The sequence below is a fragment of the Camellia sinensis genome, chromosome 8 (genome assembly GCF_055761805.1).
Source record: "Camellia sinensis isolate YWXY chromosome 8, ASM5576180v1, whole genome shotgun sequence".
In the NCBI taxonomy this organism is placed as follows: domain Eukaryota; kingdom Viridiplantae; phylum Streptophyta; class Magnoliopsida; order Ericales; family Theaceae; genus Camellia; species Camellia sinensis.
In genome coordinates, this window is record NC_138968.1 from 150,077,051 (window position 1) to 150,102,407 (window position 25,357).

General features: G+C 32.8%; 1 protein-coding gene across 1 annotated transcript; it reads right to left on the reverse strand.

Moving 5' to 3' along the window:
- Positions 1–16,865: 16,865 nt before the first annotated feature.
- LOC114274047 (uncharacterized) lies at positions 16,866–23,715 on the reverse strand. Its single transcript, XM_028215908.2, has 5 exons — positions 23,009–23,715; positions 22,779–22,925; positions 22,427–22,465; positions 17,903–18,468; positions 16,866–17,697 (listed from the first exon to the last, which is right to left on the reverse strand). Exons 1-5 carry the CDS (start codon positions 23,541–23,543, stop codon positions 17,014–17,016), a joined length of 1,971 nt encoding a protein of 656 aa, XP_028071709.2. The 5' UTR covers positions 23,544–23,715; the 3' UTR covers positions 16,866–17,013.
- Positions 23,716–25,357: the final 1,642 nt, after the last annotated feature.

Consider the following 25,357-nt stretch of genomic DNA (forward strand, 5'->3'; position numbering starts at 1 on the left):
GAACCATGTCCAGTAGAGGATAGGGGTCTTACACAAAAAAGCCAACAACAAAAAGAAAACTGCAACCAGCAAATGAGAGAAACAAGCCACAAAAGGCCAATTCAACAAACACAGAGGCAGCACAGTGCGGAGACAGCCTAGACAACACAGATACAACAACAGAGAAACTGTAGCCGTAGCCCTAAGCCCAACGATTGGTGAAATTTAACAGTCCAGAATCCAATTCATCCATGAAAACGAAAACAAATAAACTCAACAAATTCAAATATTTACTCAAACGAATAAAGGAGAGTATGGTGAGAGAGACCGATACGGGGATGAGGTTTGAGACCAGCTGTGGCTATCCTCTTCGCGAAAGCTTCTCGATACTTCGACATGTCGATTCGGTCGTCTTGTCGACTGGAAAAATTGCAGAGTAAGTGATTGATGGACGCATTTGAGGGATTTAGAGGAAGGCAATTCAATGGTTCAAAATAGTGATGGGGCTTTTGATTTTGCCTTTGCCTTTGTTTCTTACTACAGAAAGAGCAATAATGGTGGAGCAAGGGTTATGGTCAGCCACTCTCCCTCTCCCCTCCACCCCTCTCTCTCTCTCTCTCTCTCTCTCTCTCTCTCTTTTATGTGCCTTTTGACGAACCCTAGTTCTTTTGATTATAAAAAGCCCAAGAGTTAAATGTATAATCTCATTCCCGTATGGCAGTGGCGGGAATGGATAATCTCATTTCTTACGAATTGGTATTCATTTTCCTCCTCATGTTTCAAATTTCCCTCCCAAATTTTTCGCGACCAAATGACCAGATTAGTCGCAAAAAAGGTACCTTCGCCGACAAACTTTTTAGTCGCCAAATCTCAATCAACGGCGACTAAAATATTAGTCGCTAAAAGTACTAATTTGGCGACTAATTTTTTTTGGTTGCTGAAAATAAGTGTTTGGCGATCAAATTTTTGGTCGCCAAAAAATATGTGACCTTTCGCGACCAAATTTGTAGTTGGTCGGCAAAAGTATACCAATTTCTGCGACCAACTCATTTTTTGGTCGCCAAAATATAACTTTCTGCGACCAATAATATTTGGTCGCCAAAAATAATGATCATTCGCGACTAATTAATATTTGGTCGCCAAATGTCATTTTTTTGTGATTAAAATTTTTTTGGTCGGCAAAAGTGGTCGCAAAATATGTAAATTCTTGTAGTGAGTTAGCTGAACCAAATTAACCTGATGGTAAAAGGACATATGTTTTTCCATTTCCATTTACAGGCGCAATTATTTCAAATTTTCTCTTTCAAGTGCAAGTGTTTTGAAGAATCTAAGCTCCGGCTTAGCTATTATTTTGGGGTTAAAAAAGTACAAAATGACAAAATAAGTTAATAAGACAAAATATCACATCTAACCTATAATCATTATACTTTTCTCTCGCAACAGTTTAAAAAGTCAAAAAATTCAAACCAAAAGAGACTAAAAAAGTCAGACTAAAAAAGTTCCAACACAAAAAAATTGACTATATTAGTCAATGCCAAACAAAGCTTAAATATGTTTTGGAAAAAAGAATCTGACGTTGTGTTTGGTTGGGAGATTTGGAGAGGGATTTGGAAAGGGAAAGGAAAAAGGTGTGTGAAAGTAAGTGAAATATAAGTATATTTTATTCACATTTCACCTACCTTTTCTATTTTTCTTTCCAAATTCCTCCTCAAATTCCCCAACCAAACACAACTAAACACAGCATAAATGAATTTGGAAAATGTTTGGTAGCTCAAATTTTTGTGGCTCAAATGGCTCAAATCTATCAAAACGACGTCGTTTTACACTCAAAATCTGTCAAAACGACGTCGTTTTGACAGATTTGAGCCATTTGAGCCACAAAAATTTGAGTTACCTAGCATTGTCGAATGAATTTTTGGCTTATGAGTTTATGCTATTTTGGGAGTTTTGCTTTTGTTGGTTGGTTTCTTAGTACTAACTGCTCTATAGCATGAGCATGTTCCACGCATCGCATTGGGTATAAAAGCTTTTTGACTTTCCTTAATTGATGCATATTCGTGGTTTTTTTTTTTTTTTTTTTTTTTTTTTTTTTTCCTTTCTTGTAATATTTTATTGCCAAAAAAGAAATCATTTGAAAAATATATATGCTCAACAATAATTACATGAGCTCAACCTCATCGTAACAGACATGTATATATTTTAAAAAACTTCACGCTTATGATGCCAATCAATTGCATGGTGACAAAGTCATCGGAGTCATTGTTTTTGACCCTTCCACCATATTTTACTCAACAACTCCGTTTGGCATCTCTCTTACACATTAGTCAATGATAACAAAATGCATGAATAAGTCACATAGTTGCATGCGAGCCTCTTTCAAATCTATTTGTCACAACACATTAATCATCTTTGTTTGAATGGAGTGATAAAATTGTGCTTCTTTCAATCATATATGAAAAACTAACCTTTTAGAATAATATCTTTATCAAATCCAACCATGTCTGTTGCATTTTGATTGGTTAAGATTTTTAGCTCATCCAATATCTTTGTGGATATTGAATTTGTGAAGTGTTAAGTTTTTGTAATTAATAATTTTATTTGACAAAACTCCTTATAATTTTATGCCTGTGCAGAGGAGTTTGTGATCTTAAGGTTTTTATGCTTGTCATTTCGCTGACTATGTATGAGGAGCGGTCGTTTGTGCACTCGAGCGGTGATAGGAGCATCTAGTATCTCTGTCTGTAAATTGAATGTCATGCCCCAAAATTTAGATAATTAAATATTAAATTAGGATTAAACCCCAATCAATATTCTATCATTCAAATCCTAGGGGTGAAACAAAAATCTAAATGTTCTCGTCTCCATAAGGTTTAAATAAATTTTAATACTCAAGAAAAAAATACAGGGGATAAAAAAATTAACAAACGCCAAGCAAGCCATCCATCATAAATTCATGACTATCCAATATCTCTAACATTAAAGTAACAACAAATAATCAAAACAACTTAAATAATGTAAAGTTAGAAAATAACCTACAATGCCAAACTATCAAAATACTAAAGTCATAAAAAAAAATAAAAATAAACTAATATCAACCCTAAACTCCAGAAAACAAAGAAGTCCGAAAGATATGTCCTACAATCGTAATTATTTCTTGTCACCACCGCAGTCTTAACTAATCCTGCAAAGGAAGCTTAGCTGCACTCACTACTACAAAAATAGTTAAAGATCACACTTTGACAAAAAAAAATATCTCACTTTTATTGGAAGTGTGATAAAAAAAATTAGATTGATATTTTAATCACACTTAATTTGATTGAGTGTGATAATATTTATTTTTATGTCACTTTTCAATTAAGTGTAATTATATATATTTTTTTTCAATCACACATTCTAATTAAAGTGTGATTATATATACACTACTACTTTTTAATCACACTTTTTAAATAAGTGTGATTAGATATATATTTTTTAATCACACATTCTAATTAAAGTGTGATTATTTATATATTTTTTAATCACATCTTCTAACTAAAGTGTGATTATATATATACTACTACTTTTTAATCACACTTTTTAAATAAGTGTGATTATATATATATTTTTTAATCACACATTCTAATTAAAGTGTGATTATTTATATATTTTTTAATCACACCTTCTAATTAAAGTGTGATTATATATACATTACTACTTTTTAATCACACTTTTTAAATAAGTGTAATTATATATATATATATATATATATATATTTAATTACACTCCACTACAAGAAAAAGCATCTTTGGCGACTAAAAAAGCACATTTGATCGCTGAAAGTATAGGTTTTGGAGACTAAAAAAGCATTAGTAGCCAAAAGTATAGATTTTGGCGACTAAAAATCTATTTGGTTGCCCATACATGGCTTTTATTGACTAAAAAAATTTTAGTAGCCAAAAGTAAAGCTTTTTGGCTACTAAAAAAAAATAGTAGCCAAAAGTAAGGTATTGGGTGACTAAAAAGATGCTTGGTCGCCAAAAGTGAGGCTTTTGTTGACTAAAAAAATTTTAGTAGCCAAAAGTGAGATTTTTTGGGGACTAAAAAAAATTTAGTAGCCAAAACTGAGGTATTGGGCGACTAAAAAGATGTTTAGTAGCCAAAAGTGAGGTTTTTTGGCGACTAAAAAAAAGTTTAGTTGCCAAAAGTGGTAATTTTAGCCCGGGAATTAAATTTTTTAACGACTAAAAATAATTAGTAGCCAAAAGTATAGAATTGGCGACTAAAATTATGTTTAGTCGCCAAAAGTGGTCTCTTTTTTTTCTAGTAAATAATATTTATTTTTACATAAATTATGTTCAATAAAAAATAATTATCTTTATATATATACTTTTATATTAATACGAGTCTATGTACTATATAAATAATATATGTTGCATATATAATCATATGGTGTTATAGAGGTGTAGTGGAAAGAGTGTGTTGTATAAGGTTTATGGTGTGAAAGGGTTGATGGTTCAAATCTCCACAAGAGCAAATGAGAAGTTAGCGAGTGTAATATTTTTTTTATCTAAATGTTATTAATCACACTTAAAAGGTGTGATCTAAATATTTTTAATCACACTTAAAAGGTGTAATCGAAATATTATTAATCACATTTTTTAAATATTTTTAATTACACTTAAAAGGTGTGATCTAAATGTTATTAATCACACTTAAAATGTGTGATTAAAAATAACCCTTTTTAATCACACTCCCAAAGATCACACTTTAATAAAACTTAAAAGATGTGATCATATAACATACATCACACAAAAAAAAGTGTGATCTTTTTTGTTTTTGTAATAGTGACTCAAACAGAATGTACCCGAGTTGCCAAGAGACAAAACATGTCAGTATACAAGTATATTGGTATGAGTACAAATGTTTGACACCCACGTGTCTACCAGACACAACAAAAGTACATTTAATTCTTGTTACGAGATAAGACAAGTAGTTCTACTTGCACCGAGACCGAGACGAATAGATAGTTTTTTGAGATACGGTGACATTTAATTTCTTGCATGTACACAACTAAATATAAATTAAGTATAAAATGAACAAAATAAAAATAAAAATATGGTGGATCAACCCTGCATGAAAAGTTGGTAAGACCTACCATTCTGTAAAAAAATAAAGTTAGCATAATTTAATCATAAGTAAATTGCTGAAGAAGTATAAAAATATACTGTTCCAACTTCTACTAAATAGGTCTTTCATAAATTAATTATCAACACAGTCATTAATTTTTTCCGCAAATTAAATTACATCAAACCAACTTCTACTAAATGATTTATATATATATATATATATATATAAACTGATTAATGGCAACTTGATTCAATTTCTCCAAATTTAATTTGTAATTTTGTTTGCTTGTTTAATATATTGACTCCAAATTAGTAGCCAAAAAATAGATTGACCTAAACTAAGAAACAAAAAGATTACATTAACCTCATTTATATATATATTTTTGTTCAGTTTGATAGGGTCACATAAGAAATTTTACCTAAAATTTATAAATACATTATACACATATATATATATATATATATATATTTTCCCCCGTCAATTTGATGGAGTTAGCTGAACCAAATTAACCTGATGGTAAAAGGACATATGTTTTTCCATTTCCATTTACAGGCGCAATTATTTCAAATTTTCTCTTTCAAGTGCAAGTGTTTCGAAGAATCTAAGCTCTGGTTTAGCTATTATTTTGGGGTTAAAAAAGTACAAAATGACAAAATAAGTTAATAAGACAAAATATCACATCCAACCTATAATCATTATACTTTTCTCTCGCAACAGTTAAAAAAGTCAAAAAATTCAAACCAAAAGAGGCTAAAAAATTCAGACTAAAAAAGTTTCACCACAAAAAAATTGACTATATTAGTCAATGCCAAACAAAGCTTAAATATGTTTCGGAAAAATTCACGCTGTGTTTGGTTGGGAAATTTGGGGAGTAATTTAGAAATGGAAAAGGAAAAGATGTGTGAAACTAGGTAAAATATAGGTAAGTTTTATTCACATTTCACCCAATTTTTCTATTTCTCTTATCAAATTTTTCCTCAAATTCCCCAACCAAACACGGCATAAATGAATTTTTGACTTATGAGTTTAGGCTATTTTGGGAGTTTTGCTTTTGTTGGTTGGTTTCTTGTACTAACTGCTCTATAGCATGAGCATGTTCCACGCATCGCATTGGGTATAAAAGCTTTTTGACTTTCCTTAATTGATGCATATTCGTGGTTTTTTTTTTTTTTTTTTTTTTTTTTTCCTTTCTTGTAATATTTTATTGCCAACAAAGAAATCATTTGAAAAATATATATGCTCAACAATAATTACATGAGCTCAACCTCATCGTAACAGACATGTATATAATTTAAAAAACTTCACGCTTATGATGCCAATCAATTGCATGGTGACAAAGTCATCGGAGTCATTGTTTTTGACCCCTCCACCATATTTTACTCAACAACTCCGTTTGGCATCTCTCTTACACATTAGTCAATGATAACAACATGCATGAATGAGTCACATAGTTGCATGCGAGCCTCTTTCAAATCTATTTGTCACAACACATTAATCATCTTTGTTTGAATGGAGTGATAAAATTGTGCTTCTTTCAATCATATATGAAAAACTAACCTTTTAGAATAATATCTTTATCAAATCCAACTATGTCTGTCGCATTTTGATTGGTTAGGATTTTTAGCTCATCCAATATCTTTGTGAATATTGAATTTGTGAAGTGTTAAGTTTTTGTAATTAACATTTCTATTTGACAAAACTCCTTATAATTTTATTCGCTTGGTGAGGATGTGAGTGTTTAGATGTAAATCCAACCTGAATTATGCCTATGCAGAGGAGTTTGTGATCTTAAGGTTTTTATACTTGTCATTTCACTGACTATGTATGAGGAGCGGTCGTTTGTGCACTCGAGCGGTGATAGGAGCATCTAGTATCTCTGTCTGTAAATTGAATGTCATGCCCCAAAATTTAGATAATTAAATATTAAATTAGGATTAAACCCTAATCAATATACCATCATTCAAATCCTAGGGTTGAAACAAAAATCTAAATGTTCTCGTCTCCATAAGGTTTAAATAAATTTCAATACTCAAGAAAAAAATATAGGGAATAAAAAAATTAACACCAACCAAACCATCCATCATAAATTCATGACTATCCAATATCTCTAACATTAAAGTAACAACTAATAATCAAAACAACTTAAATAATGTAAAGTTAGAAAATAACCTATAATGCCAAACTATCAAAATACTAAAGTCATAAAAAAAAATAAAAATAAACTAATATCAACCCTAAACTCCAGAAAACAAAGAAGTCCGAAAGATATGTCCTACAATCGTAATTATTTCTTGTCACCACCGTAGTCTTAACTAATCCTGCAAAGGAAGCTCGACTGCACTCAAACAGAATGCACCCGAGTTGCCAAGAGACAAAATGGGTCAGTATACAAGTATATTGGTATGAGTACAAATGTTTGACACCCACGTGTCTACCAAACACAAACAAAAATACATTTAATTTTTGTTACGGGACAAGACAAGTAGTTCTACCTGCACCAAGACCGAGACGAATGGGTAGTTTTTTGAGATACGGTGGCATTTAATTTCTTGCATGTACACAACTAAATATAAATTGAGTACAAAATAAACAAAATAAAAATAAAAATATGATGGATCAAACCTACATGAAAAGTCAGTAAGATCTACCATTCTGTAAAAAAATAAAGTTAGCATAATTTAATCATAAGTAAATTGCTGAAGAAGTATAAAAATATACCGTTTCATGTTTAAATCATTCGAAATGACCAAAACTCAAAGAACAAAAGTTGTACATAATCAAATTTCCTAAAAGGTAATGTGAAAGAATTTAGCAGAAACTGAACAGGTTGAAAGAAAAACTTGATAGAAGAATCTAGACGGAATTCGACCGAAAAATCTACAGCTGAAAATGAATAGCAACTGCCCTAAGATGATTTTTTTCCAGAGAAGTTCAAAACACAAAAGTGTTCAAAATAATGTTTTACTTTAGTTTACGCGAAATCAATAAAAATAAGCTCGTTTGGTGGGTTAAAACAACATTTAAAATATACAGTGCTAAAATGAATAAAAACTATTGTAACTAAAATCATCCGATTACAAGTTCTAATCGATCTTTTTAGTAAAAACTTAAAATACAAAAGTTGTCTAAAATTATGTATATATGCCTTTGCCCAAATTTCGTAATTTATTGAGGTCGTTTACTATTTTTCAAGATGTATAAATCAATACAATTTAAATTATACCAATAAGTTCATATTTAATTCTTTATACCTTAACTCCACCACTTCGACCCTTCACTTCCAGCCTACACATATATCTCATGTGCCTTCCGTATACCTAACACTGCTCCGAAGCCAAACTTGCACGGGGATATCGTCCCGAGTTTGACCCACACTCCCCGGACGATTAGCATATACGTATGCCCGTAAATCAAAGCACTCGTCTACTCCTGAGAACGAGACAACAATATATATATATATATACAACCCCTCATCTACTCATGAGAACAAACACAACAATGCCGAGCTTAAGACATTCAAATAAATCTCATAATCCTCACTTTTTTTTTTTACACTATTTCACACCAGCACTCAAATAAAACAACAATCTATGGAGTCATGTGGAGTATTCGAAATTTATTTATAGGTTCCTAATTTATTTTAATTTCATATATTCATGAGTGTGATTACATCCATAAAATAAATAAATATATATATATATATATATATAAACCCTAAACCTTACACAACTAATTAAAGTAATTGAAATCAATCCATCATCTTCATACAAATACAATATCAAATAATAAATAAATAAATAACAACAACATAAACATAAATCAAGAAAAGTAAGTTTTGCAAACATAATATATTTTTTGAAAATCCAAGAAATACTTGAAGAATTAATAAAGTCACTGAAATAAAACCCTAACCCTTTTATTTCTTCTCTCTACCTTACCCCCCCTCTCTCTCTCTCTCTCTCTCTCTCTCTCTCTCTCTCTCTCTCTCTCTCTCTCTCTCTCTCTCTCTCTCTCTCTCTCTCTCTCTCTCTCTCTCTCTCTCTCATTTTCCTTCTTTTTTTCTTCTTGTTTTGCATCTTATGTTGATAACCTAATAACTATTACAACATAATTTCCTATTATCACCCTAACACCTTTTATATATAAAAAATATATATACATATATAAATATTTCAAATTAATTATATATAATTAACTATCACATTAAATTAATTAAATAACATTTTAAATTCTCATATATCCACATAATTAATAAAGTCAAAAATAAAATAAAATAATAATAATAATAATAATAATAATAATAAATAATGACTTAAGAAAAATAAGGGTCGTTACACTGAACTTCTGGGAAAGATGTTTCACCACTCAAGTGGTGAAATGTGCACTCGAGTGATCAGTTTATATGTTTTACACCACCTTTACTCACACCACTCTAGCGGTGAAGTGTGCGCTCGAGCGATCTTCGCAATCATGTTTTCTATAAAGTGTATCGTTCGCTATTGTAAAACCCAAGTTGTGTGTAGGATTATTTTATTGGATAGATTAATAATTAAATTAATTTATATGGGTCATTTATTAATATCAAAGAATTAGTTATGAGATGGCATTATATTTCCTATTACTTAGATGGGTAATTTTGTAACTTTGAGAAATTAGGTTAATCAGCCCACTTGTTGTGGCTTTAAGTCTTGGAAAACAAACAAAATAAAGGCTGGGAATTGCTCCATAGGCGACTAGGGTTTGAGAAGGTAAAAGAAAAAAGAAAAGAAAAAGAGAAAAGAGGTTCAAGTCAGGCTGCAATAGGGATTGGAGGCAGCATGTTGGTGATTTTGGGACACCCATTGGTTAAAATAAAATCTGTCTTTACTGTAAATTATTAAGTTTATGTTGAGGAATTTAACAATCAATGCATTAAGAGAATTTGGAAGATCTATAGGTGCCTACTTAAGTTTTGAGAATTAGGTACAATGTGTAAGTGAAACTTTGGGTGGGTAATAGAAACAATGGAATTTTGTATCATGGGTAACGGTGTGTTTGGCTATAAAGTTGGGTTGAATGGTTTAATCACTTGGATATTAAAGCAATACATTAATCTAATATGGTGGAGCTTTTGTGGGTGTATGTAACACGCAAAAATATTAATTTATTTGAGGTTTTGTTTATTAGGTTTGTGTGATTGAAGTGACGGAGTTGGGTGTTTGGAGTTGGTGTTGGAATATTATTTCTAAGCGTTTGGAGTAAGTAACCCTCTATCACTGTTGGTACATTTTTATTCCTATTGAATCGTTTAAAATTATAAGTATTTATTTATAGCCTTCCTGTTCTCTTAAAATAAAATATGGGTCAACTATAAAACAGCATCGAATATTATTATGAAAATTATTCGAATATTTTGTGGAACTATTCTGAAAATTATATTAAATGTTTATTCTGAAAATATTGAATATTTTATTTAAAATTTGTGTATTGTTTGAATTTTGAACATTACTCTAGTCTGACTATGATTTAGACCCTAACCAATGGGGGTTATTTATTGGCACAGAAACTAGTTTCTTTTGGGGCTTTACCACCGGCCTATGTGTGGTTTTGGGCCTTGTCACAGGCTAAGTGACCGTAGTCATCAAGACTTGGGTTTTGTGAATCAAATCATTGAACCATCTGAATATTGAACCATCGATTTGAACGACGAATTTACGCTGAATTATCTTGTTGTCTTTTCAATTAAAATGTATTGTACATTGTTTATTTTTTAGCTATGAAACCATCTTACGAATAATTGTTCATTTATTGAATTGTAGCAAAAATTATATTTATTGGTTATCGACTATTTATTTTTTTGTATACTTGATCCAGCTAGCAGTGATGGTTGGTTATTTACTGGGCTGTCTAGCTTACCCTTATTTTATTTATTTTTTTCAGATTCTGAGGAATAGAGCTGTGCAGGGTTTTTACTTGGGGGGAGTGCCGAGAGTAGGACTATGATTTAAGTACTTGGTTTATTATGTTGGTTAGTGGATTATATTAGTGGACTTGGTGGACAATTTCATATGATAAAAATTATCTATTTTTATAGATTTTAGCATTATGATATTTAAGGATTTAATTTGAGTATTTTACATTATTGGTTATGTGTTGGACTCTTAGCCTTGCATGCTCACTTAAATGAGTGTGCGGCGTTGTCACAGAGCTTAGGGTGTGACAGCTATTTTTAGGGTTTAACCCTGTCCAGACTTTCAGAGAGAAAGAAAATGCAAGTGTGGTACAGTGGAGGGTATTTTTTAAGTGTTTCCTTGATAATTTGAGAGTGATCACTGAATCTACGAGCTTAATATTGAATTCATCAAGGAGTTGTTTTTTTTATTACATTCACAAAAGAGAGAGGTGTTTTTCGGTGGATTCCGGAGAACTTGAGCCTAAAACTTTGGTGGATTCTAGAGTGGCTTATCGTCGTGGATTCGACATCAACCTTGGGCAAGACAATTCCAAGATGAAGACAGTGGTGGAAGAGGCACATCGGATTTGGTTCAAGGCGTGGATTCGCTAGGTAATTGAGAGTACTCATGTATAATTACTTTTTATCTTTTTAGTAGATTGTTTTGTAATTTTGGTCCGTGATTTTTTATCACAATTGGATGCACCCTACTTGTGATTTTTTTCACATTAAATCGTTGTACCGATTTGCTTTGATTATTTGATTGGGATTGTTATTTATTATTTTAAATTGAAATATAATTCCGAATCAATATCTTGAGATTTTTAACTTTTTCATGAAGAATTTCATAAAGAAAAAAAAAAAGATTTGTATTAAAAAAAAAACAAAAAACTTCTATTTCATTTACTTTTTTTCATTCCTTCTTCTTCTCCCCCCCAACACCCACACACACACACACACACACACACACACACACACACACACTTTCTTGCACAAATGTAAAATCTAAATTCAACACTTGTAAAGTTAGCAGTTGATGTCTTACTTTCCTTTTGATATGTTACAATAGTTAAACCAGTTGTGATCTGCAAATTTTTATCAGATTAATTACCTCTGTTATTGAGAGTTTTTCAAGCAAAACATGGTTTTGATCGATATTGGAAATTAAAAAAAAAAAAAAAGAGAAGATATTGAATGGAAATAATCTTCTTTGATCTTAATAGTTAAGAGCGCCCGTGCACACACACACACACAAACACACACATACATACATATATATATATATGTATATATTTATTGTAAAATATCACAAATTGCCAGTTGAGTATTCTATTAGTTTTTTTGTGCTTCAAATCATCCATTGAGTCTAAAGGTCTTAGTTATAATTTATAATTTTTTATTAGAATATACTAAATTTCACAAATCACACGAGCTCTCTGTCAAGTGTAAGAGCATGCTTATGCTTTCAATTGGGAAAGCCTTGAAGTGTTGTGCAGCCATAGGTTGTTTAAAACATAAGCTTTGACAAAATATTTGATATATAATTAAAAAACCTTATTGGTCGGTTGGAAGAGTTTAAGGAGTTAATTAACCTCAGCTTTATGTTGATTACACCAATACCATCATCATCATCCTTATCATTATTATCATTGTTCCAATTGGTTTGGACCATTTTGTAGTGGCTCTCCATTAAAAATTCCACCCCGCTCTATCCATCTAAATATAAATGTATTTTATTCCCTAGAATTTGGAAGAGCCTCAAACAATATTGAATATGCAAGTGGAAGTTTAGAAGCTTTGTGCTTGGGATGTTAAATCAATCATATTCCACCCAAAGCCGAAAAATAGATCAAAGTCAATATTACAAATACTTAATTTTGAATTACCTAAATTAGTGCAATATGTTCAACATAAGTACTGCTTTGGCTAATAACTGATAGCCAGATCGCCAGAATCCTCGATCATGTCTTATGTTTTCACTTGATAATTTTTTATTTTTTATTTTTAGGTGGCCTCAGCTGCCTCTATTCAGATAATGTAGTTTAAGGAAAATTATTACAATATGTAAGTGAATTATCATGACTTGTATGTACTTTTTCACTAATTAACACCGCTCTATCAAATTTAAGAGTATGTTTATGTTTTCAATTAGGAGAGAGCCTTAAAGTTTTGTGCAGCCCCCATAGGTTGACTTAAAACATAGGCTTGTCGAAATCAATCATATGAATATGGCATGAAAACTTACTGAAAATTAACAAACCTTAACGCTGTGTTTGGTTAGGGGATTTAGGAAGGGAAATGGAAAGGGAAATGGAAATGAAAGGAAAAGGAGAAAGAATTAATAGAATTCCAAATCCCAACTATGTTTGGTTGTGTTGGTTATAAAATAGAATTGATGTCCTAAAAGGTCTCCTATTTCTTTATTTATTTCTCACCCCCTTTCTTTTCCCATATATTTTTTATTATAACCAAACATAAATAGGATTACATTTCTCATTCCTTTTCCAAATCCCATCCCAAAAACCCCAACCAAACACAGCATAATGGTCGGTTGGAAAAGTAAGTACACCTCAGCTTTGTGTTGATGACACATCATTATCACTGTGTCCCAACTTGCCCATTTTGTAGTGGCTCCAATTAAAAATTGCATCCCACTCTCTCCATAGATATGTTGGGAATCCTTTAATACACATCGTTATGTATTTTTTTGGTATATGTTACATAATTTTATGACAAAAGTTACTTAAACATTTTGATAGAAATATGACAATTTTATGATTCAAAACAAGTTGCATATGACAGGAGTCTGATTTTGTTCACACACTCAATTGGCTATACTAGAATACGAAACTATGAAAGTTTTTCTATTGTAATTAGTTCCTTAATAACATCCATTTTTCGTTTAAAAACAAGATACAAAGGTTTCTTGTGAAATAATGTCTAGGTATCTTTTGTTATTTTTGTGTTGATAATTTCATTTAAAGGTTGAGTGTATAATTTTTAATTTTGAGTCATGAGCAGTTCTATAGCTTGATATTCAAGATCAAAGACTCAGCCCGATAGAAATAACAAACATATTCTTGATGTAAAATATTAAACTTTAGTCCCATTAATGAAAGACCCTCGCCTCACTTCCTACCTATTCATTTGTGGGTTGGGACCCAAGGGTTTTTTTTTCCTCAAGAGGTGATTTCGAGAATCAACCAACTGACAAATCCTAGCTCAGGTGACTCACAGCCTCCTTCTCGCCCAAATGAAATGTGATAAAACAAATCAATAAGCTTTTTGATTGATTCAGGACGTAGCGAAGCCAAATTCAATCAAGGCAAGGGGGGGACTTACTTTTCCTGACGCTACGTCATCCTATTCAAATTAATGAGTTCAATCTTACATAATTTAGTTTTGGACTAGAAGTAAAATTAATTAATATGTTTGGCCTTAGAACCCATATACTTGTGTTAGGTCTTTGCGCATTGGCCTATTTTGAATTTATATATATATATATATATATATTAAAAAATTTACATCAATGGATCACACACATCACATCAATTTTAAATTTACACTATAAACCTCACTTTCAGAATAGCACACTACTAGAAAAGTGACTTGTTGCGACTAATTTTTTGCGACTGACTATTAAACGGTCGCAAAAAATAATATTTACAACAACACCTTAGTCTTTCTTTTATTTATTTTGCCCCTTTCTTATTATACCTATGCCCTAACCCCCTTTTCACTTTCACTTTCCCGACGATTCACAAACACATCTCTCTCTCTCTCTCTCTCTCTATAAGATTGTGATGAGAAGCAGCAGACAACAATGCCGGAGCTACTAAGGTTTGATGATCACAACCAGTAGAGATCATTCGATTTCGTCATCTTCACCGTCGCATCCAACTTCAGCCTCTTGTTTTCCGCTTCTAGTAGCATCGATCATTGCTCCTTCGCTTCTGATGTTCACAGTCACGACTCTTTCGTCTCCCAACTCACTCAGGTTCCTTTTTTTTCATTTCAATTTTATCTTCCAAAAAAAAGATTACGAGTTTGATTTTTGATTGATTTGTTGTTCCTTCGAGTTGAATATTGAACTGGAAATCAAGCAATATCAGTAACTTCATAGCATGCATGCATTTTTTGATTCAATTTTGCCGACTATGCTGAGATTGTTATTATTTTGGAAATGATGGAAAATGATCTACTATTCAAGGCGATGAATTTGATTTTCAGCCCTAGAATTTGAAATTCGTCGATTTCAAAGAGTAATTTTTTTTTTTTATTCGATATATGTTTCTTCTAACTGTTTTTGCTCCTCGAAGTTGAGTTCAGCTTGAAATCTTAAGTTTGTAATGCATTTCTGATTTGCTTTTTTCTTCTTTTTTTGGCAATTTTCAAATAAATCCTTAATACATATTGTGGATTGCTTAATAAATAGAAGTTGAGTTTACACAGAACCAAATCATTAATACATAATCCAAATAAATCCTTGTTCAAGGACATATTGTGGATTGCAAAATCAATTCAATAAATGATACTACATTTTATATTACAGAACCCTCAGAAACCCAGGGTCGTGACCCCATTCCCTGCCCCAAAGATCATGGATCTTCCTCAGGTGAAACTTTCATCTACAATTTGAATAAACTCATATAATATATATATATATATATGTGTGTGTGTGTGTGTGTGTGTGTGTGTGTGTGTGTTTGTGTATATTATAGAATCTATAAACTGTTGCTTTCATTGTTTCTAAAAAATGTAGTTTTTTCTAGTGGGAAAGTTGATTTTTTAAAGATTTTTTAGTCGCTTTTTAGCCGAAAACAAATGGGCTTTAGCCCAGGAAAAAAAAAAAAACAGCTTATTTTGCCTCCAGTTTAAGAACAAAGTTTATGATGTTTGCCTCCAGTTTAAGACTTATGTTTACCACAGCAATACAAAGAAGAGGCAGAGAGAGGGGAAAATAAAATTCCTTTTTTATGACTGTAAAATGATTTACGAACATAATTTTCATATAGAAATTATGACTCCAATTTTGAGATTCAAATGGAATGCTTGATTAAACTACAATGCTATACCCGTCTAAATTCTTGTCATTACTACTCTTAGACTGCTTAACCTTTTTCTTCTTTTTCTTTTTTTTTTTTTGCGACGGTAACAAGATGGTCGCCAAAAATCATGTTAGTGTTTTTCTTTGTTTTTTGCGACGGAAAAATAGTGGTCGCCATAAGTAGTTTAGGGGGTCGCGAATAATTTGCGACCGTTGCTTTGCCGTCGCAAAAAGTATTTGCCACCCCCACATTCGCGACCCCCATTTGCCGTCGCATGGGCCGTCGCAAAAGGTCTTTTGCGACTGTTTTTTTATTATTTGCGACGGTTTATAGCGGTCGCAAAAAGTAATTTTTTTAGTAGTGGCATTTTTCATTTCGAATTGCATTTTGAAACATTATCTTGTGATTCAATTTCAAATGAGCCTTTCTACAGATCATGAAAACTGACCACCAAATTTGTCACCAAAGCATGCAGCTTTTGTTGGATCCACTTCACATTTTTAAGAAATTAATAAAAAAATAAAAACAATGGCAAAACCTGTTTTGCACATTGTAATTAAAAACTAGTTGTTCAAAACCTGCCTCATAGTTAGCACAATATTTCTCATTATCCAAGTATTTAATTTTTTTTTTGGGTATGGAACAAGGTATACAGAGCATATAGTGGGTGTGGATAGAAATTAAGTGGTTGTATTTAGAAGCTTCCCAACAAAGCCCCAGCTAAAGGGTTACATACAGAGCAAATCTACAAAAACATTAATAATACTAGCTAGAAAGAGCAAGTAACCATCCCATAAATATTTTGGAATTTCAACCATATCATAAATCATCAACAAGGTGTTACTACAGAGTACTAAAACAAGATTCCATAAGGCCATTCAAACTAAAGCAGGGGATGTATTAGATTTATGAGCGATTGTCAAACCAGGGTTTTCAATTCGAGTGGGCTTAGGGAGAATTGTGGCCTATAGATTTTTGGCAATGGAATGAATTGGCAGCCCAAGACAGAACAGAATCACCGGTGAATTGAGGAAAAAGCATGGTTATTTTCTTGAGTGAGTAATTGAAAGTCTTCATGAGCGATATATACAGAGGCAAGTATGAGAATGCGAAGATGGAGACTGGGAGGAAAGCAGCAGTGTACAAGGCAATTTTTGTCCACTGTTCTCTCTTATGTATCATAAGAATCACAGTTGCAGCAAATGCCAACATCATCATTGACACCGAGAAGATCAGAAATGTAATACCAAGCATTAGATTTTGTGGGAGAGACTGCTTAAAGTCCTTTAACCGAAACGGAGATGTGAGGATTGACAGGAATATTATCACTGATGTCAAAGCGAATGTAAGGGAAAGGACATCGGTCATGGTGAACACAGCAAAGAAAGGTTGGTTGAGGAGAAGTGGAATACCGGTCTTTTGATTGGGCCCTCCTGGTATTGTGTAGGCTGCAGCAAAGGCAACAGTGGCAATGAGCACAGCAACAAGGGAGCAGTGTTCTGCTGTACGCTTAAGCCATTCTTTGGCCTCATGGCAAAGTTTTTTATTTTTCCTAGCAAATAGCTCTTCTGCAGTGTGCCCATCAGAGTTGATGTGCTTTGTTAAATGGCTAGGGCAGATTTTCTTTACATGCTGCATAAAACAATCTGATTAGGAAACTAAATAGGCTTGGGGCGGAGAGTGGCCCACGAATCCTCTGAAGACCCAACACAAATACCATGTTAAAAATTTTAAGGGTTAACTTGGGTGGATTAAAAAGCAATACAAGACAAATCTCTTACAATACAAGAAATGGCTGTTTATAAGCATATGTATGGAACCATAGAAGAACACGCACCTCAAACAAGAGCATGTCCTTGCGCAATTGGAGAGCAGCACTTTCCATCTCTTGAGGCATATGATCCTTTCTCTTTTTCCCAACCATATGTAGAATTGTATTGTGATTGTGGTCGATCTTTCGCACCAGCCTCCTCATTGGAACTTCCATTTTCTCCACAATTTTAAATATCTCTATTTGGCGGTACTTTATTGCCACATGTAAAACTGTACGCCCTTTGTGATCAATATGTTCAACTGCCCATGGGTACAGCTGGATTATCTCTTTAAAGATCTCCACACAGCCTGACTTGGTTGCCAAAAACAATGGCGTTTCAGCAATCCGCTTGTTGGTAGTCTCAATACTTCTTGGTGGTTTTTGTTCTTCATTCTCTTTCTCTATTTCCTCTCGCAGAGAAGAGGTCTCTTCTCCATATTCATGGGTCTTAGGCTCATACTGATCTTCCACTCGTTTAGTAGTTCTCCATGATGTATCTTTTGTTATTAAGAACTTGGCAAGTCTCAAAGCCATTACATTTTTTTCTTTCTCCTTCCGAATTGCTTCCCACAAAGGCACTTCCCAATTCCCTGCAATGAATGGATATAAATGGATCACATCATTTTGTATGAAGTTTCGGTTTACAAATTATGTTTGTATATCATTACCCTTACATTTTTGGTCCCCCTCAATTATGCGGCTTTTGGTCATTCCGGTCCTCAACATTTCAACTATGTCAATTTTGTGCCCAAAATATTGAATAGGGTAAGTTAGAATGACCTCCCTTGAGGTTCTTGACATAACTACACCCACCTCCCATAAATTTCAAATTTGCAAAACATTTTAGTCCATTCTGTTAGAAAAAGGTGAGCTTTTTAATCGAATCACCGTTTTATAAAATAGAACTCCAATTTTACCCTTCCTCTTCACTCTCTGCTATTTTCATCTCTCTACACTCATTCACAACCGGACCATGGCCACCCACTACCACTGCCACACCTCCCCCTTCTGTTCACCTGGCTCCCTAAATTTGGGCACCACCAATAAGGATAATAAATAATGTATAAAAGGGAAGAAAAAAAATGAAAAATGAAAAATGAGAGAACTTAGAATGGGTAAAACCCAGAGTGTTTGAGAAGCATATTCAACAGAGAACTAGCATGCACAAGGTTATAACAATATGATCAAAAAATTATAGAACAGTAGAGTTCAACAGGTTATAAAGATTTCCACTATAAACAAAAGCTTCCACAACTAGTTTAAAAAAGGACTTCACAATATGATCAGTGCTCATCATGCACAAAGGCCATATAAAAGTTGTAGGTATTTTTCCATAATAATATTAGAAAAATATAGAAAATAAAATTAAATAGAAATGACAAAATAATTTTTTTTTATATTATTAAAGAATGAAATACAGAATAAACTATAGAACTAAAAATATATGTATGAAATACATTATATCATGGAACTTATTACAAGATGAATTCACGTGGACATACATAATAATATACAAGAAATAACTTAAAACAAAAGACAAGGGATGCAAATTGAAACATGTGACATACATAGTTTCCTTAAAACAGATTCGCCGTCTCACCAATGGGTGCTGGAGGCACACCGACGTCTGTCTTCCAAGATACGATAGTCGAAACCAGCTGCAGTAGAAGCAACTTCTGAATAATTTCGACGAACTTGACAATGACAACACTCTCTCTCTAAAAAGAACCAAAGAAAGAACTAGCAAAAAAAAGATAGGGAAAATTTTTTTTGGTATAAAAATCATCTCCAACTTTATTATTTCAAAACGCCATCTCATTTTCCATCTCAAAAATCTCTCCAAAATCATCCTATCAAGTTGGAAGGGAAAAACCTCTATTTATATAAGTAGGAGAGTCTCTGGCCATGGAGGCTATCATCATGAGGGCTATCAAATACCATTAACCAAGGCCATCAACCCTAACCATTATGGTTAAAATTACAAAGGTTGAAAACTTTCTTTGCATTATATATAAAAATAAATATATATAATGCTATTTGAATAATCCAACAAGATGGGTCGCAAAATAGATACGGGTGTTGGGTCACCACCTGATCCAAACTTAGTCAAAAACATATGCACAAGACAAGCTTAGCCCAGTATAGCACAACCTAGCCCATGCCTAAGACTAAGTCTAAGACTAAGTTCAAGTCTAAACCTAAACTCAAGCCCAACTTTTATTGATATTTACTTTATGAGACAATTTCTCATTTACAACTCAATAGTTTCAGCTTATTATTTTTATATTGTAATCTTCTCATTTAAAATAATATAACCCCACACGGACCCATTTCAACTGGTAGTTGGATCCCATTTTAATTTTGAATTAAAATTGTTGAAAAACCTTTATTTTCCAACATAAATGAACAAGCAGACGAGTAAAATAGATAAAACAGACAAGGGATGGCACTTATAAACCAAGCCAAAACTCAGTTGAGACTTTCGTCGAACAACTCATCGACAAACGCCACACCCTCCACACCCTCCACGATTTTCTGTAGTTCACACTCTTGGGCCCAATTAAAGCTGAAATTTCAAACCCATTTGCGTATAAACCTACACTTACTGTTATTGATTCGAATTATGGTTCAATCTTCGAAGAAGCAGTGGGTGTTGGGTGGTGAATCGACGAAGGCAGAGGAACGGAGTTACGATGCAGATGACATGAGAATGAGGAGAAATTGGTACACAATGACTTGGTGTGCCTAACCAATGAATTTAAAAAAATGTAGAAGTTATTGACAAAGTTTTTAAAACTACTTCATGTATTGTAATTTTTTTTCTTTATATATTGTTCTCATTCATCGGGCTCACTCGTCTTCTTTGATAAAGACAGTGCAGTTTGGTAAAAATACACCTTAGTTGGTAAATTTGTCAATTCAATTGGTCCGTTAACGGTGTAGTCATGGAAGGAAGTTTATGTTAAAATTTTGAAGTTATCCTATCATCAAATATGTTTTAAAGCATCACTATTTATAGAAAAATTATTTACAAATTCACTTCTTGAATTTACTTTTTAGACCGCTAATGTGTTGGTGAAATAATTGGGGAATCAAAATAACACAAATTGCATAATTTAGAAATCAAAAGTGTAATTAATCTTAACTAATATATACGTGCATGTTCATGTAGTGGCTAATTTTGAACCATCAAATGATTCAGATCATTGTAGTGCAACAATTGTATCTGTATAACACCTTCAAGTTTAAACATTCTTAAAAGGATACGAATATATACAAATGTTGATCGCCATGACTTGCATACACGAACGCACTAGTCTTAGCATATCTACTATTATTAGTGAAATCCCCAAGACAAATTTGTATAAGAATATCTCTAGATGTGTGCTAATTCGCAGTTAAGATATATATTTTTTTTTAATCTCTAAACCGTGATACATTTTCTTTTGTTTTTTTATTGACGAAAGTTAGTTGCTAATTGTTAGATTAGCACATATGAGAGTTAACATTTTTACTTTTGCAAAGTATCAAGTGATTGCCTCTTTAATTCAATAATTGAGAGGGTAATTTATAAATAAATTGGACCGAGCTAAGGAAGAGGCTTCTTTGGAAATTGGGCCGCACATCGGACCGGAGCTGTCGTAGCTCAGTCTAAAAACTAACGAGCTTGGACCAGGAGAAATCTGGACCGAGTTAAGAGCCGAGGTGTTTGGGCTTCATAAGGTGGACCTCGCCCTTGTTAGCTCGGTCAAAGCTAGCTGCAGTTAGCTCGGTCTAAACAAACAAAACCGAGGTATAAGTGAACAAGAGCCGAGCTATGTGTTGCATATGAAGGCGTTGGATTAAGTATAACAAAGGGCTAGTGTTAGCTCGGTCATATTGTTATCCAACTGTGGTTAAACTATCTCACTTGGTTTAAGCAGTGAGGAGGGTGTTGAGGGATAAACATTATCTTTTAGGAGTATGATTCCTAGGAAGACTCTACATTGAGGAATAAGAGTCCTACTAGGATTGTGCCAGGCAAAAACTATAACAGCTCATGACAGAACCTATATATAGGTATCACAATTTTGACTCTCGAATACACAGAGTTTTTTGCCTATTTTTCTGACTTAGGCATCGGAGAGGTATCTGGCACATACCCACCGACTAGCTCACATTTGTGTTTTTAGGGAGCAAAGCGACGAAGGAACTCATACTTGATCAACGGGATTATACGAGAAGTTATTCTGCGCTTGTACAATAACCTTCCCTTAAGATTAAACTTTTAGGAGAATCACGGTAGCCAACTAGACTAGGCCTAGTTGGTTCTCTAAACCATGACACTTAGTCAAGACTGGAACAATTAACAAAAATGTGTTGATGAACAGGACTGTAAATTTCGCCATTTTTGTACTTATGTCTCATTACTTAAGCAAGTGTGTAGGTGAGAAACATGTAAATTAAAATAAACAATTTTATGCTTAAAAAAATGAGTATAGAAGTGCTGAAAATTAAAATATTTGAAACAAGTTACAAACTTTCCCATGTGTCTATATATTTCATTACCTTTTGTCGAAATATTTGTATCTTCTTCAATTGAGACACCTGAAAAATAATCAAATTTCCGTTTTTAAGCTCTAACATATGAGCAAGGATCCTCTAGAGTGATTTTTTCCTAAAGTTTCCTAGAGTGTTACATTGTGTGGTTGAGATTTATTGGCAAGTCACATCAATTTTTCTGATGTGACTTGCCAGTAAATCTCAACCACACAATGTAGTACTCTAGGAAACTTTAGGAAGATTTCACTCTAGAGGATCCTTGGTGCTAACATATACTAGAAAAGATGAGACTTCATATAATATACATGTTTGCTAATTAAATGTGAAATATGGAATTACTAAAAGGGAAGCATCATACAAGAGTAGATGAGACGCTTAAAGTATCTTCCACCCTTGCTTTTGAAAGCAGATCTATTGCATACAAGAAGTTGAAGAGCAGTCATCCCATCTCGGTCCCTTTTTCCGACCAAATATTCGTACTTTGTGGCAATAAAAAGTGCCAAAGCTGTTCATATTGCACAAGAAGAAATTGATGAATAAAGCAAAGAAAGATAAGATGGATTTTAATTTGCTGATATCACTACTTACCAAATTCCTCCACAACAATGGAGGTGTGAAGTACAGTGTCATTGTTCTTCTTTTGATAAAAGGCCTTGCAATCTCCTCCTCTTACATCTCTCACAGTTCTGCAGATTCTGTTCACTTCATCATCAAGAAACTTAAACATATCCAATTTTCCAAACCGTGCCGCCCTGTAAAGAGCCGTCTCATCGAACTTGTTGCATATATTCAACAGCTGGGGCGCAATTCGCAGCATTTCTATGGCAGCAGGGAGTAATTTGTCAGAAGTAGCAGCCTCATGGAGGATGGTGTTTCCAACTCCATTGTGATGGGTCATTTTGCGAATATGATCTGAAGAGACCCTTGTGAGCAAATTAAGAACCAAGTTAGTTTGCTTAGAGTATGTGGCCATATGGAGGACTGTGTCACTGTGTATGGTTATCACATGCAATGGGCCATCTTGGAATTTTTCGCAGAGTTGAAGCACCTTGTTCTCTTCTTCTCTCATTAGAGCTATGTATATTTCTCTACTATCTTCTGCATAGTCAGCCATGGAAGCCATGAGAGAGAGAGAGAGAGAGCTGTTCAAGAAGAACTGGTTTTGATCAGTTACAGTCTACAGAGCATGTGTGTGCGGTTGGCATGTGTCTATGGGTTTATGTATAAAAAGGTTAAGTGTCTAGTATCGGATCTCAGAACAGTTCACTATACTCTCATATGAAGTGAGCACTACTACTAAAGTGAATTGTTCGGACCTGTATGGTTTATTATGGTTCTATTTTGATGATTTGATTTATTCATTTTGTAGAACTCTTGTATGTGTATATGATAAATAAATAAATAAAATTAATTCAATTTGATAATCATTATTATTTTTTAATTATTGAATTTATCTAAAAACAAATGATGACTTATTTTAAAAAAACATACTCATACTTTTTTCAAAGACAAATGAAATAAAATAGCAAAGTTATAATTATTAAATCACCTTAATTTTTTTTTGTATAAATGGTATATACAAAAAAAAAAAATTACAGAAGAAACAATTTAAATTATTAAAACTCGACCTGTGAAAAAAAATTAAGTGGTTGTTTGGCATTATCCTAGTTAAGTTACAATAATCTTATTTAAGTCACAACACATCTCTATTATATCAATTCAAACTTAACTCATATTTTACGTTTTTTCATAAAAAATTAAAAAGTATACTATTCTAACACTTTTCAAACAAACCGCAATTAACTGTTAGGTTGTTATTCTGTAACTGTTTCAGAAAGGAGCGTCAGTAGTGGACACTACGAAAAAGAATTAAGCAATCATAAACAACTCATATGATACGAGAGACAGATGTCAGAATCGAATGCGATTCCTAAAACTTTTACCTCCACAAAACAGGGGAATATGATGAGTACCAAACTCATATTATTTGAAAATATATTTTCTCAATTCCAATTATTTTTGAACTTATTTTTCAAACCATTTACAATTTTATCCCACTGAATTTGGAAAAGATATAATTTTTATAAATAAAAATACGGTTCCTAAAAGTTTTACAGAAAATTGACGATAAATTTAATCTAAAGATTGTTAGAAGTGTGAGATCCACTAAATAATTATTTTTTGTGCGAAATACACGTTTTGTAAAATATGATGGTGAGAAATTCTTTTGTTAATTTTAAGGGCATTTTCTTTTCAGTTTACCTTTTTATGTTGAATTTTTTTAATCTATTTGTTCAAATTGTTCAAAATATATATATCTATTAAGAATAAAGATTGAGACTCCCTTTTCCTACCGCTTTTGACCCCCTTTCTTTTTTGATTGGTCACTTTTTCTTTTTCTTTTTCTTTTTTTCTCCTCCTCCAATCACCACCCGCCACGTGTGTGTGGGGTGATGGGGGTTGAAGTTTGAAGGGGTCTAAATCACTGTTGATCTATTAAAATTATATGTTCAAAATTCCTCTCTGCTCAAAATTCTTATCTGTTGGAATTATTTGTTCAAAAATCTATCTATTTGTTGAAATTATCCCATTTTTTAAAATCTATTTGTTGAAATTATTTATTAAAAAAAATATATCTGTTCAAAATCTCTCCACACCCAAGTTCGACCCAAAACCCAAAATCAGTCAAATTTAACAAAAAACCCAAAAGATTTGAAACATACCGCCGTAATTGACGAGAGTAGGCAAATGATCACCAAAAACAACGCAACAAAGAGCAAAAATATATGTAGATGTTCGAGCATTGATCGCATTACAGAGACAGAAGGTCTAAGATGATCAGAAACCTTAGCCAGTAGGGCAAAAAGAGAAGAGAGAAACTTAATTGGACCTCTCTTTTGCATAATCTTCAACTCCCTAATTGTGGCTTCTATAACT

Coding starts and splice junctions, on each gene's coding strand:
- LOC114274047 (XM_028215908.2), bottom strand. CDS start 23,543: ATGGCTTCCATGGCTGACTATGCAGAAGATAGTAGAGAAATATACATA. Junction 22,466..22,778: donor TAAGCGTCTCATCTACTCTT/GTATGATGCTTC, acceptor ATTATTTTTCAG/GTGTCTCAATTGAAGAAGAT. Junction 17,698..17,902: donor AGGACATGCTCTTGTTTGAG/GTGCGTGTTCTT, acceptor TGTTTTATGCAG/CATGTAAAGAAAATCTGCCC.